The sequence below is a fragment of the Sinohyriopsis cumingii genome, chromosome 6 (genome assembly GCF_028554795.1).
Source record: "Sinohyriopsis cumingii isolate HCF-2022 chromosome 6, ASM2855479v2, whole genome shotgun sequence".
NCBI classification, from domain to species: Eukaryota; Metazoa; Mollusca; class Bivalvia; order Unionida; family Unionidae; genus Sinohyriopsis; species Sinohyriopsis cumingii.
In genome coordinates, this window is record NC_142966.1 from 49550472 (window position 1) to 49566754 (window position 16283).

The 16283-nt window shown below is 35.9% G+C and overlaps 1 protein-coding gene across 4 annotated transcripts in view; it reads left to right on the forward strand.

The window, feature by feature from the left end:
* LOC149796898 (protocadherin gamma-A10-like) overlaps positions 1-6922 on the forward strand; it is a 94171-nt gene extending 87249 nt beyond the window's left edge. For all 4 annotated transcript variants that reach the window (XM_089961551.1, XM_089961553.1, XM_089961552.1 and 1 more), the window contains 3 exons: positions 4603-4743; positions 5056-5188; positions 6295-6922. In XM_089961551.1, coding sequence (XP_089817677.1) covers positions 4603-4743; positions 5056-5188; positions 6295-6641 — 621 coding nt within the window. In that variant the 3' untranslated portion in view covers positions 6642-6922. The remainder of the gene's footprint in view (positions 1-4602; positions 4744-5055; positions 5189-6294) is intronic.
* The last annotated feature ends 9361 nt before the right edge of the window (positions 6923-16283 follow it).

A 16283-nucleotide genomic window follows, 5' to 3' on the forward strand; every position in this document is an offset into this window, starting at 1 on the left:
AAATCCAACTTAACCCATTATTGTGCTGTACTGGATAGACATACATGTGTTATGTCACATTACTGTTAATCTCATTTATTTAGACTATCACATGACTGCATGAGATCTCCAACATGCAAGAGTTGGGTAAAATGTGCTTCATTTATATCTGTTACCCAGAGATCAATGTGATTGAGCTTTGTAGAAGTGGAACTATAAAGACATTTCTCTCTCATTTATTTAGTCATATGTGTATTTTCTGCAATTATTCAAGCCAAGCTTTTGTGTAAACTTCAAGGAATATCACCAAAATTCACTTTGTAAGCAGTCGCTGATGTAGGATGTGTGTCTCAATTACCTAATAAAACTGTCCATGTTTACTCAAAACAGGATGTCACCTCATCATCACAAATATGTGTAATATCATCACATCTCATAAGCCAATCAAATCACCTTTCCAGCTCTTATAAAAGCTTGTTCTGACATTACATGTAAAACTTTTTGCCAAGCCCGCATTTGTGAGAGGTCTCTCTCTCGAAACTAAATTTATTGCATGTAACACTCCCTCAATGAACTGTGAATATTTAGGTCTGTATTATGCATACATACAGGTAAATACACTAATTGGTAAAATTCACACTTTGGATTACAAACTGTTTTTAATCATTTACTAATTGCCTATGTTATAATTCAACACAATCTGTTGTAAACTCTGATATTATTATGATGCAGTATGGTCATTACACCTGATTCTAATTAAGCCCTTACTAATTGCCTGTGTTATATAATTCAACACTGTATTGAAAAATCTGCTTAATATCATTGTTGATGCAGAATGGTCATTATACCTGATTCTAATTAAGCCTATGCAGTTTGTAAAGCATTCAAAAGTTGCATATTTTTGTGCTAGTGGATAAGCCCTGCCCCCTGCCCCCAGCAGTAGAATAATAATAACTATTGATGATATAACAAATGTGAGCTCACTCCACAAATTTTGATCAAAAGTTTTAAATGGGCAAGGATGGGTGGGGGCATTCAAATTAATCTTTTATAGTTTGCTCTTAAGTTTTGTTTCTTGCTAAAGTTTGCACACTGGTTCAGAAAAAATCTTGGGCACCAATTTCCTCTTTCTTCTTCTTCCAATGGTAGGACTTTAATTCTAGAAAAGAATACACTTTACCTTTAGTCTTTAAGATAGATTTTCATTATTCTACATAATGGATCATATATACTCATTTATAAGTCAAGTCAAACTGCAAACAACAAAGATTCTTATCTGCTGTAGCATAATGTGCCTGCATACCAGGGTCTATGTTGTTTGATCTACCGATTATTCCTAACAAACTGCACAGACAAAGATCAGTCAGCACATTATGCAACATCAGATCTGGGTCTGTGCAGTTTGCAGATGGACTTGTCTTATAAGTGAGTACATACAGTACCTGCCTCCAACAGTATGGAACAGCTATTGCATCCCTCAGAATAGACTGGCAGATGAAAGTCAAATAATCTGGACTCTTTGAAAGAGACTTAGTACATATTGTGATACTTTCCAAACTTGGCAGTAGTTAGTGGTCAGACATTTGGCTTGAGGCTCAAATAATAGATAATTATAAAAATGATAGATGTCAAAAATAACTTTTCATGAAATTTCAAGCATCAGGTATCAATTAAATATTTGCACTGTTAATTTGTTAAGTTATTACTGTAGTTTTTAATTTAAAAAAACAATTATAAAAAGAAAGAAACGATTCGGTTTTAGGCATGAGGACAGTTCATAATGGCCCACTATTTACATCCAAGATCTTTATCTATCATGCAAGGGAAAAGGCAAAGGATGTTCCAATTGAGTGGCATGTGCATTACCTTAAAAAATATGCTACAGTGCTCTATCAATATAAAGTACATCAGTATAACATGGTTCTGGATATGACACAGGTATAGTCATGGATTGACTCATACTGGATATAACACAGGTATAGTCATGGATTGACTCATACTGGATATAACACAGGTATAGTCATGGATTGAATCATACTGGATTTAACACAGGTATAGTCATGGATTGAATCATACTTGATATAACACAGGTATAGTCATGGATTGAATCATACTGGATTTAACACAGGTATAGTCATGGATTGAATCATACTGGATATAACATGGGTGTAGTCATGGATTAAGTTATACTGGATAAATTATATTTTTGCATATCATCTGCCTTAGTATTTGATGACCTTGCCTATATCATGGACAGCATTAGAATGAGGGACCTTGCCATATCACATACACTTTATGACTGTCATGGACAGCATTAGAATGAGGGACCTCACTATATCACATACACTTTATGACTGTCATGGACAGCATTAGAATGAGGGACCTTGCCATATCACATACACTTTATGACTGTCATGGACAGCATTAGAATGAGGGACCTCACTATATCACATACACTTTATGACTGTCATGGACAACATTAGAATGAGGGACCTTGCCATATCACATACACTTTATGACTCTCATAAACAGCATTAGAATGAGGGACCTCACCATATCACATACACTTTATGACTGTCATGGACAGCATTAAAATGAGGGACCTCATCATATCACATACACTTTATAACTCTCATTAACAGTGTTAGAGTGAGGGACCTCACATATATCACATATACTTTGACTCAAGCAGTATCATAGTGAGAGACCAAAGTTCTCTGACAGACATTACAAAATCTTCATCAATTTAGCTGTGGATCTAAACTACGGTTCTAGATTAAAGGCGATGTGAATTTCTGGTTAATTGTTAATACTTGCTACATGAAGTGTGTATCAGACAGAATTTACAGACAATACTTGCTGTATATATTTTATTGCATCATGATTCAGCCATTACAAGGATGAGTGGCAAATTTCCAATACCCTTTGCATGCTTATTTCCAAATTTAATTGGAAAAGTGTTGATTTAGCAGAAAAAAAGAAATCTCTTGTAAAAAATGAAGCACTCTATTTATAAATTAATGAGTTTTGCAGTTGTGGTTTCTTAGTAGCTAACAGACATTTTAAGGTTAATCAATGCATAAACAAAATAGTTCTGAATCAGCAGATTTTGAATCAAATTAATTACAATGTTTCTTTTGATGACTATTAAACATTCTTCTTGGTACATCAGAATAATCCTCCAATTCATTCTCAAAATTATGGTCCATGGGCTGTGTTGATAAATAAAGTATCAGTGGTTTCATTTTTCATTTTAAATTATGAAAATATAGACCTATATTAAAATATTTCAAACATTTTACACAAAAACTCTGCCTCCCTACTTACCAGCAGTATGTTAAATGTTGCTACAAAAAAAAATACTCAGTAATGGAGGTACCATATATACTTACTTAAAAGTCAAGTCACACTGCAAACAACAAAGATCCTGATTTGCCATAGCATAACGTGCCTGCAGATCATGGTCTGTGTTGTTTGTTCTACTGATTACTCCCAACCAAGCACATTCTGTGCATTGTGCAGATGGACTTGTCTTATAATTGAGAATATATATGACATTTTTAAATCATAAACATCAAAACAAAACCAGTCTAAGGTATCCATATTGCTTAACACAAAAGTCTAGAGTAAAACTTTACCAATAACACAAGGATCAAATAATGTCTTATACTGCATATAAGGTGAAAATTATACCTTTAATTGTAATTTATCCTGTGCAATACCAAAGTTTTCTTATACAAAAGGTGTATGGAAAAAAGAAAATAACAAAAGATAATTATTATAACATCCATTAGCAAACATACTTCCAAGAGAACAAGTTTCGAGTGGTATTTGTTACATGTGTGGACCACTTGCAGATTATTTTTCAAAAATACAATATTGCAGTCATGAGTTTGCTGAATTATTTTAAATGCATGAAATTTTTGGTAATTAGTTTGCTACTTTTGAATTTTAATTTCATACCAAAGACTCAAAATTATGATGACATTGCAAACAATAAAACTAACCTTGTGGTATTGTATGAAAGCTTTTCGTATTGACATCACTGGCAATTTCAATTGGTTTAAAATATGGAAATTTTTGTAATATCATTAAGAAATGCTATTTTTAGACCTGGTTTTAAATATCTCCAACTTTGTATCGAATTCAGATAAATTTCACACTTAAGATCTGTCTCAGGCTTACTCAGATGAAAGATTACAGTCCATCAGGGAAGAGGTAAATTGTGTATCATGTGATAGCTCCTGATGATTTATTTAAACAATTCTGTTTGATACAATGACTTAGGAAGCTATAGCTTTTCATTTTAAGAATGATTGCTACTCAGATGCATGAGTGTCCTTGACTTTCAGCTATTTAATTTAGATATACTTTTGGTCTTCCACGACATTCTGTCTGATATTTGGCTAACATTGCTTATTTAACCAGTGAGCATAATAACTAACTATAATTCAAATATAAACTTAAGTTAGTACAAATTATCACTGGAAAATTTCATTAAATTTATTTTATTCTCTTCTTTTACAAATAATGAATATGATTTTAATAAACAAGAGATGTTTAGGGTAGTCAGTGATGAATGAAAAGACCAGACAATATACAATTTTTTTTCTTTCTACCTAGCGCCAACACAGTAATCATCAGACTGGTCTTAGAGATGATGAGGAGGACAGACTAAATCAGTTTCAGCTGCTACAGCTTCAACAGGAAATGTTAGAGTTCCAGACCAATGCCTGGCTTCAGGATCAGCAAAAGCAACAACAGGTTCGACTGGTTCCACTATCCATATAACCTCTTACATTCTGAATATTTGCTATTGTTACCTCACATATGATAACTTGTGTAGGTCACTGGGAATTATTATATATGCCTTCTTAGGTTTTCCAAAGGCTTAATTACTATAAAGAAAACTAAAAACTTTCAATCACTGATATTCATTTATTTTTAAATCATTTCCCTTGAATTTCTGAAGTTATCCATGCTGATATTTAATTGTAATGATTACACAAAAATTAAATAAAAAGCTTTGAATAATACCTTTTTCATCAAATTATAATGTAAATGGCTTTTCTGCAGAATGACATTAGTGAATACGTACCATGTCAACGTACTGAGGACAGTTACAGTGATGTGTCAGGGGAGCTAACTGGTGGCAGTGACAGTGGGAAAGGTGGCAGTGAAGAAGAATGCTCAAATAGTCATAGTAGAGGTAATGTCAGTCCCAAGAATTATTTATGTGTAGCAATTAACAGCACATCAACACAATCATGGCTATATAGCACTGGTTTACGCATCCCGAAAAAGCCATACAAAACAAAGATAAAAGGAAAGAAATGGTACAGCCTCAAAAGACAAAAATCAGATTTCAAGATAAAAATCTGACTCTTTTGATACGTCAAGAACATTAAAAGATGCCTTCATTAGTGGCTATTCTACATCCTGAATCTAGAGGTTAATAAGTACATACATTAGTTCATTTTTTATGAGGCCATTCCTTACATAATGAAATGGTGGTCTATGGTGAATGGGACCAGATGGTAAAAGTATACTATTTTAGAGTTGGGCATGCTCATTTCTGATTAGTGGTTGGCCTGTTTCAGTAGAGATCTCTCAAGAGGGGGTCCTCTGTTTTGGATTATGGTACCAGCAGTATTCTTGCTTGAAACAGAATCAATGGCCCTTGTAGTGAATTCAACTTTTTGCTAAAAGTAGACCCTGACATCACTCTGCCCGGCTGCTGCCATATTGTTTTTGGACAAAGCACCCAGAGATGCTTAGAAATGTGTGGTAATGCAAAAATAAAGTTTTTATTTGCTCTTCCATCACTATCTAATGTTTTGATATATTCTACTATACTAAATGAGTATGTACAGTAATAATTTTGTACATTTTATTTCTTTGTCATCCTTTTGTATTGTTTTCAAATCTACATTGAGTCATGTGTATGCATTTTTATTGTGAAGGTTATATTTGTTTCAGCAACAAATATTTTCATATGTATATTACTGTCTATACTTGTTTATGAGTACAACTTCAAACTGCACAGACCCAAATTTGCCATTGCATAATGTGCTGGCAGATCTGAGTCAATGCAGTTTGTTAGGAGTAATCAGAAGAAACAGCAACCATAGACCCTAGTCTGCAGGTGTATTATGATACAGCAGATCAGGATCTATGTTGTTTGCAGTTTGACTCAACTTGTAAGTGAGTATATATGGTACAAAAGATAATAAATGTTTGATATTGTCGTAATAGATACAAAGTTATTCTAGTTTAAAGTTTAATATTTTGCTGATAGAATTTAATTTTTTTCAGATTGTCCAGCAACCTTTTCTACATTTAGAGGTCATTTACAGCCAAACATTCGACCATTCAGTGCCAGTCCAGGATTAAAACAGTATCCTGATCACTCAGAGAATTCATTACATCCTGAAACGACTTTCAGGCACAAGCATGTGAATGTTTCTCAGACTTTTAACCCACCTAGATCATTCACTCCAAGTCTCGAAGACTCAGCTTTATATCAAAATATGGCTGGTAACAGTTTGTTTTCCCGGTTTAAAAACTGTAAACCAGACTACTTAAGCCATAAACAGTTCTGTACCACACTATCAGCCAATCAGAGACAAGATATTGCAGACTGGGACCCTTCATTTGTGTAATCTTTGTCTACCAATAGAATAGAGATTTGCATCAGGATCCATTACTTATTCAATATCACCTTCTTCATTATTATTATCTTGTATTTATGAGTTGTATTTGTGCATGACAAACATACATTTGGTGCCAGTATTACTGATCTCTACCATAACAATCATTAGGGCTTGTACAAAAGTTCACTATATGCTTCAAATATGCTTCAATCTGAAATAGTCAGAAAAAAACATTCTAAATTGCAAACAGCCTATAGATTTACTATGTAAATAAACATTTGTGTTTATAATTATGTGTTGTGTTTCATTTAATTGGGTGTTCATTAGCATATGTTAACTACCTTATCTTGCTAGAATATTATAGCGTCCAGAAAAGATTTTCAGACATTCTTAATTATCTCATCTGCAAAGAGTCAGAACAGTACAATTTGTAGACATTAATCAAACAGACTTTGTTGTCATACAGTAAGTACCTCATAATCAAGTAATGAGAAATTATGAGAAACTAATGTAGAAATGTAATGATACAAAGAAGATAAGCTATTAAAATTGATAAATGTATGGTTTTTTTGTGACGTGATGTGATGTGATTTTGATTTTTAACGTAGCTTTAACAATTTTTCAGTCATATCGCTACAATGTCTGCAATGTGGCAGTTTATAGTGATGTCTAGCACTGGGGCATCATGCCGCAGACATGTAGCATGATGTCCCACCCAGTCACATTATCCTGACACCGGGCCGACCAGTCCTAACACTAACCTCTTAATGCTGAGCGCCAAGCGAGGCAGCTGTTAGTACCATTTTTGTAAGTCTTTGGTATGACTCGGCCAGGGATTGAACCCACGACATCCCGCATGTGATTTGGTTCATAGTAATTACATTTTTGTTCTTAATACATGTAGAGTAATCTCTTATTGTACCACTGCCCATGGAAACCATGGAGTATAATGCTTTACTACAAGGTCACCTTTTAATGAAATACTTTGTAATGTAGTACATGATGCAGTATTCCTTCATTCTGATGCTGTCCATTGGTGTGATAGAGTACAATGCCTTATAGTGAGAGTGTCTTATAATAAAGTGCATGATAATTTTAGTACCACTTAAAGAAATGGAATCCATGATACACCTGCCTTATAATAGGAACCATGATATCATGAGGGGCCTTATTGTGAGGGAAGGTTTATTCATTTTACATCATACTATTGTTCATAGCTTAACATCAGGCTCATCACATGTCCTCAGGCCCAATAATTTTCAGTATTCAGTTATTAACCTATACTTATAATGAGGTAATATACAATATATCCTCATTATAATGCTGTCCATGGCAATCACAGAGTATATTACCTTATAAATATAGTGAGGTCATGTTATAATAAAATACATGATCCAGTAATGAATCATCATGATGATGTCCAATAGAAACATTGAGCATAATGCCTTATAGTGAGGTCACTTTACAATGAGTACATTATAAGTTCTCCCTCATTATAATGCTTTCCATCAAAGCTATAGAGTATACGTGTTTATAGTGAAAACACCATATAATAAAGTACATGATGCATATAATTTTGCTACCACTTAATGAAATGGTATGCATGACTATACTCATGTCATAATGAAGGGTCTTATAGCAAGGAAGTACTGTATTTCAGCTAACTCTTTTTCCCCCACACTTTTATCCTACAGCAGCATCTCTCATTATGCTAACATCTTCTAAGGACCATACTAGATTGACTTGACTCTCAAGCTTTTGATTTACGATATTATTCACTAATCTTTTTATCACAAATATTACTTACAGCGTTCATCTTGTGTGGTGTTTTATTTCTTCTGCACTCTTAATTAAGCAATATCAGGCTTGACCATCTCTCATCGTCAATTACTGACAAGCATTTCATCCATGTAGGATTTAGGACTATTAATTACATGAAAAGAAAATGTCATCATCACATGAAACTTAATAAAGAGTTGCATCTGAAAGACCTTTTCTGTGGACAATAATTGCAAATATACCCTGTAATGTGACCCTTTCTGTAGCAGATTATTCAAGCACTGATAATGTTTTTCTTCATCCATGGTAGGGTAATGTCATTTTCTGGTTTTGAATTTTACTTACACCTTTTAAAGTGAAATGATAAGTTATAATCAAGGTAAGCAAGATTAAATTTTATTTTCATGTCCATTTTAAGCTAGTGAATTAGAATGCCATGATAACAGTATCAGTATTCAAGTTAAGTAGTAACTGAAAATTAATTGAAGGTCAGCTTACATCAGAGGCGTAGCTATGATATTTTGCGCCCAGGACGAACTATAAAATTGGCGCCCAAGCCCCCTCCCCGTTTAATCACATTTTTGAATATTACCCTTGTTTACTTATTATAATGTAATGTTGTAAGCCTCATTTTGGTGCCCCTGTACCTTGGCGTCTGGGGACATATGTACCCCCCTGCCCTCCCCTAGCTACGCCTCTGGCTTACGCATCCAAAACAGGTGTAAAACAGGTGCTCCATTTGTTGATATAGTTCTTTTTTAAGACCTTTTACAAATTGTCATACAGATAGTGTCTTTCAAATTTGATAGGGCAAGTCTTGGTTTAAGGGTGCCTTTGCTGTTTGTTAAATATGTGGTATGTACTCACTTATAAGTCAGATCCAGCTGTGTGATGCTGCACTTGCAGCTGTGTGATGCTGCACTTGCACTATATGTTATTGTCTAGTCATAATGTTCAAAATATGTGTACTATCTATAGCTTTATTGTTATGTAGTCAGTGTTCATCAGACAAATATATCTTCATCTTTCACAAGTATTCACATGGTATTGATAATTTCAAAAAAGCGATACTATCCCAACTTAAAAGTAAAAATGCTGTTTTAAATTGTTAAAAAAAACAACACATCCCAATGTTATTGATTTAATATTCTCTATAACATATTGAGGTAGTTGCACAAAGTTATGTTTTATAATTAATGCAGCCATTGTAGAATGTATACATATCTTTTAAAAAAGTCCTGAAAAATACAGTTTTTGTTGGCCTTTGTTTTGTAGTGGTGTATTACTTCTTGTAAGTCATATGTACCCACTTATAAGTTGGATCTGACTGCAAACTGCACCAATACAGATCTGCTGTAGCATAATATGCCAGCAAATCTCAGTCTATGCAATTTACTAGGAGTATTCAGAAGACCCTGATATGCCAGTGCATAATGAGACGGCAGAGCAGAGTATGTTGTTTGCAGGTGGATTGGTGTTATAAGCGAGAACCTACTGTACTTCCAGCTACTACAGGAAGCATAAAGGGATTTCTTTGGTAACCATGATAAAATGAAGAAAGTTTAGTCACCAGGTCATAAGGTGGTTGCAGATTTACTTTCTGATATACTAATATATAACTCGGAATAAAAGTCAAAATTGACTCTAAATCCACTGAGATGAGATCTCATCAAACTTTATGAAATATGTCACATTGTTTCTGTGTATGTTGCAAAAACATCCACATGCCACTTTTGTATGTTTGTTAGAAAACTATTTTTTATATTAAAAAAATAAAAGCGAAAATAAAAAAAAATGGAGCTTACACATACAAATGTTTGTCTTTTATTCTGATATGGAAAATCTAATTTATTGATATATATGCACCCGAATACAGTTAATATATATTTCCAAGTAGGTCCCTATCGAAACGGAACTGTGCTTATTACTAGATATGCTCGCTGGTTTTTTCTATCACACTATAAATCGATTATTCCGTTGTAGGTTTCAATCAAATCATTTTGCAGCATGCTTGTTTTGGTTTTGAGCTTTAGGGCACAGCAACACAAGTAGGCTATTTAGTGACGAGGCAATTTGAGTAAAGTGCCTTGCATAAGGACGGACCATCGTTGCTAAACCAGGTTGGTCCGATTATTCTAAACAGCGCCCTTTTGGTAGTGAACTGGGCAATCTAACCGCTGAACCGCCACGGCTCGCATGCAGCATATCGCACACAGCGCAAATGTTCGTGATGTGTGTGTGGGCGGGTGTGATTTGGATTTTTAACGTAGCTTTAAAAAAAAATTCAGTCATATTGCTAAGATGTCTGCAATGTGACACTTTATAGTGATGTCTATCACTGGGGCATCATGCCGCAGACATGTAGCATGAAATCCCACCCAGTCACATTATCCTGACACCAAGCCGACCAGTCATAACACTAACCTCTTAATGCTGAGCGCCAAGCGAGGCAGCTGTTAGTATTATTTTTGTAAATCTTTGGTATAACTCTGCCGGGGATCGAACCCATGACCTTCCGCTTCCGAGGCCGACGCTCGAACCACTAGGCTAACGGAGCGGTCCATGATGCGGGTCGGGTGATTTTATTAGGCAGATTTTTTATAATGCTAAATGAGCATCGTTTGGTCTTGTAAGTGAAAAGAAGATGTACACAGCAATACATTCTGACCATTCAAATGTGCTTTACTTATATTCGTATCACTGGCGCCCGTACATAAGGGCAAGGGGGAGGCAAGTGTCCCCTCCCCATTTCACCGCCCCTCCCCCATAAATCTGCAAGCGTCCCTGATTCATACCTGTCCTTTTGACTACTTTTTTAATTCCCTGATAGCGTACTTTATCAAATAGTAATCTTTTACCTGCCCTGTATTTGCCGTGTTATCAGGGTTTGCTTGTATTTAAAAAAATAAAACAACTAATGTACTGCTAGTTGTTTCTACAATTTTATCCTCTACTTCCAAATTAAAAATGAAGTCATATTCGTGTCATTAAAAATACCTATTTAATTTTTTTAACATTGTAAAGATTGGAGCTAGAAGATGCGTCGCAAATCACTAAGATTGTTGACGTATTATTACGTAATGTTCACAAAGTTTCCTGATATATTATTTAGTAATATTCTTCACATTTCCATTATTATTACGTAATGTTCACAAAGTTTCCTGATACGTAACGTTCACACACTTTCTTGATATATTATTTAGTAATATTACTACGTAATGTTCACACATAGCATGTCCCTCGTCCCTTGTCCACGTACTTGTTTTAACGAAATCCGTGGGTTTGGGTTCTCAACTTTTAACTTTTGCCAGGTGGAAAGCATCTTCATGGACCAAAAACGTAAACAAAAACACCTTCCTTTACATACCGATCTAAGAGACCGGCATCACGTAGCTGGTAGCGGCGATAAATCGACCGTAAACAAAAATTGCTTTTTCTGCTTCATTTATCTTTGGCGGTATAGTTAACCAGTTTCTTTCATCTACCAGTTTCTTCGAGAAAGTGCATGCATTCCTGAAAAGAAAAAGAAAAAAAAAAACTAGATAATTGTGTGAAGCTAAACCATGGCACACCTAAGCCCGTATTTATTGTTACATTCTATATTAATTCAAAAAGGAGTTTATTGTATACAAAGTTTAGTTACGATAGCATGAATCTGTAACGTAATGTATACAAATGCTTCAGCAACTGACGACATACTGAAAATTCATCCATGCAGACTCTCTCAAATAACGTAACGTAGAACTCTATCGTGATCTTCCAGTTAGTTTCTCCACTATAATATATGTAAAGTTGTCACTTGCCAGTATCCATCTATCAAGTCTCAAGCGTTTGGAAGTCGAGAGAAAAGATCTCTCTGTATCTGTCTCTGTCTCTCTGTCTCTGTCTCTCTCATTGATCCGTCTCAGATACTGAATACATTTAAAACATGGATTGACAGAGCTTTGCTCAGCGTATGACATGACCGATGACAAATATATTGGCAAACTCGGTTGAAAAATGAGTACTGTTACAGTTACATTTCCAGGCACTAATCTTACGACCAGTTCTTTGTTGGAGAACAATTTAGTTGAAAAGGTGTTGATCTTATCGATTCGAATAACGCTTGGTACAATAATATATACTGTGTTACTAATAATTACACGTTTCGTGTATCAAGTCGAAAATTTAAAAGTAGATACCGTCTACTCCGATCTGCCCCATAAAACACAGATGTCGAATGATACTAATTTCAATACATCCTTAATATGTGGCTGACCAATTACTAGTAATTCACACCAGCTAATGCACAACGTGTGGACAAGAGAAGATAAGTTCATAAGAGTATCAGATTACGAAAAATCAGAAGCATTAGATTTGGACGGCAAATTCAACACAATTACTGTTGCGGATAAGTTAAAAGAAAAAGAACATGCGTCATGGTCTGGAATCGTGTCCTGGTGCAATATATTAGGGTATCTTGAATTCTAACACTAATATTTTAAGCAATTTAAGTAAATCCCAGAAGCTCGACCTAGCGATCACTTTGACACGCGTATCCGTCAATACGTGCGTCCGTCACAGTCTAGATTAAACAGTGGTAAACTGGATTCTTCATAGACATGATGATAATATTTTACGTTCCTCCCTGGTATCCCATGACCTTGCATCAGATCACCTCTGCATTATATGCCATCTTGACGTATCAGTCCCTAACCCTCCATCTTTATTTGCTACTAAGAGAAACCTCAGTATGATAAACAGAACCAAACTAATGCATCAGTGCTTAGATCCAATATTGCCTTCGCTAACTGATCTTATTAATACTTCTCTCTCTCACCCGGGGAATTCCCAACATTTTTCAAAACTGCCATTGTAAAGCCTCTGCTGAAGTAACCAACACTCGACCATAACGATTTAAAGAACTACCACCCAGTTTCTACCTCCCATTCATATAAAAGATCTTAGAAAAAGTCGTTCAATCGCAACTTGCATCTCATCTGACCATGCTATATTACTTCGCCGTCTCCAGCATATATTTGGCATTCATGATACAGCCTTACTGTGGTTCAAGTCCTACTTGGTTAACAGGACACAAATTGTCTATGGTGTGGTGTTCCACAGGGGTCTGTTCTTGGACCTGTGCTCTTCATTCTATACGCTCAGCCGCTCTCAAGTGTCATAGATCATCATCCACTGTCTCACCAAATGTACGCTGACACCCAAATATACAAATCTAGCCACCCAACTGTAGTTTGTGCTACCATCCAAGGCGTAGAGAGGTGCATTTCTGATGTGAAATCATGGATGATATGTAACAAGCTGCAGATGAATGATGATAAAACTGAGGCCATTCTGATTACAACACAAGGACTTTCTCATTAACATCCTTTATCTCAAACAATAAATATCAGCAACACCAATATTAAATTCACACAGTCAGTACGAAATCTAGATGTTACTCTCGACAGTATTCTCACATTGCACCAACATGTCATGAACATATGCAAGGCTGCATATCTTGAACTGAGACGCATCAGCTCCGTTCGCCACAATCTTTCAGTCGATGCCACTAAAACACTTGTGTGTTCATTAGTACTTTCAAGAATGGACTATTGAAACTCAATTCTGTCTGGTTCGTCTCAATATCTACTCCAGAAACTTCAAAAAGTTCAAAACACAGCTTTTTATCACATTCTCATCAAATCTGAAATAATCTCGAGATTAACCTTGATGTTAACATTTTAAGTTCGATTATGGTTTAATAATGAAATCAGTTTCACATGTACAGTTGCCCACTAAGTCTTGCTACTTCATATGATATCAGCCTCAAGTGTACAATTGTTCACCGAGTCTTGCTACTTGGTATGTGATCAGTTTCACAATAATAGTCGCCCATCGAATCTTGTTATACTTGGTGTATGGATACATTTTGATGCGTAAAACACCAGTTTAATAAAGCAGGTCAGTGTGCCCTACATCTTAAACTTTATCTCACTTTTGAACATTTTCGTTTATTTCAGCTTCGTATGTACTGATTTTGTTTACATATTGCTTTTTCATCAGCTTTTGATGCACTATGTACCAAAACGTCATGAAATTTATACATTGTTGTGTCTTGGTAGGTACAACGCCTTTCCTCCAAAGGTAGGCTAATATGACATCCACTGCATGATTCTTTGACTTGTATCAGTTTCAAATCCATTACTGGTCACAGTGTTTATTAATTTAGTGCAAACATGCACTAGGGAGAGTTCAGCAACAATATCACAAAAGTAGGTAACTTTGACCAATTGTAGCACACACCTTGGCAGAAGTTCGACATAGACACAATTTTGGCGTCCGTGTGCGTGGCCGTCCGTCAGTCCACATCAACGATTAGCCTCGGATTTCGAATATTAGCGTAGGGGCATGTCTAAACTGCAGTTCATGGCCATCTTCTTTTTACAACTTTAAGCATGTAGAACAATAACAGGAAACGAAAAACAAGTAAAATGTGTAAATAAATCACAGCAACAACTGCATGAGTAACAAAAACATCATCAAGAATTAATACATTTTCATGAAGACTACGACGTGAATGTGGACGAAATTGTCACGGCATGTTGTTTGCCAAATACCTGCATACAGTGTTATGAGTAGTAAAGTGGGGCACATTAGGGACAATGGGACTTAGCATTAAAAAGACCCCTGGGTCAGATTAGGGACAATGGAAATTTAACATGGAGAGAAATCGTGGGTCACTTTAGGGACAATGGGAATTTAACATAGAGTTTGGGTCTGTCTAGGGACAAGGGAAATTAACATGGGGAATAGAGTTTGGGCTTTTGGGATTTTGTAAAAAAAAATTTTAAATTTAAATTTAAATTTAAATTTAAATTTAAAAAAAAGGGGTAGGCAATGGAAAGGCTATCTCTTTTCGAGAAATATGGCTGGCCCTGAAAAGGGCCTTTGGGTTTATGTTAATGTATTCATTAACATGAAGGGCACCGCATTGGTCTTCTTCTTGTCCTTAGGCTGCGTTTCACTGTAGGACCGTAAATCAGGACTCTTTTAAGGCATCCTTGTCTTTCTACGTAGATCCTACGTATCCACAGACTGGTGTTTGTCCTGTGGACAACGGTCCACTTGGATCGGACATACATGGGTATGTCCGTCCGGAACATCATGGAAGACACAAGCGTAGAAGATTGCACATCGGTCCACATCTTGAAGCGACGAGAACAAGTGAATCAATGCACTGAACTGCGCTTATTTATAGGTAGAGGCAGGATTGAAACGGATTGAGTTCATTCACCAATCCAAACACGCGTTACAAAATTCAGTCAGCCCGCATCCAATCCGAAGAGAGTAGTCTGTGACGTCAGTTGGTCTATATAGATTCGCTAGCGCTTGTGTGCAGTCAATCTATGCGACAGTGATTCAACATGACGGAAACTCAGAAAACGATCCATTGGGGTGCACCAGCAGGGGAGACTGCCCAAGGGAACCCGGACTTACTTTCAGAAGAGGTACATTGGGATTTTGTGGATTTTCTTACCTCGCAAGAATTTGTTCCGGAACCTTCGTTACCTTCTTCATTACCGCAAGTGGAGAATTTTAGACAGAGACAGAAAGAAGAATTGGAGAAATTTATGCAACGACAAAAGGAAGCGGAACAAGCTTTTCTCCTACAGCAACAGCAACAGCAACAAGAAGAGGTAAGAAAAAAACAACAGCAACAGCAACAAGAAGAAGTAGCAGCAAAGAAACAAGAGGGTGAAAATCAAACGGCTACGGTACTGTTGGACATTTTAGCGGAGTTAAGAAGTCTGAAACAAATGTATCAGACTTCTTTATCACGACCGAAGAGAATACGACCTTCCCGAGCTAAACACGCCAACCCTGTGACTA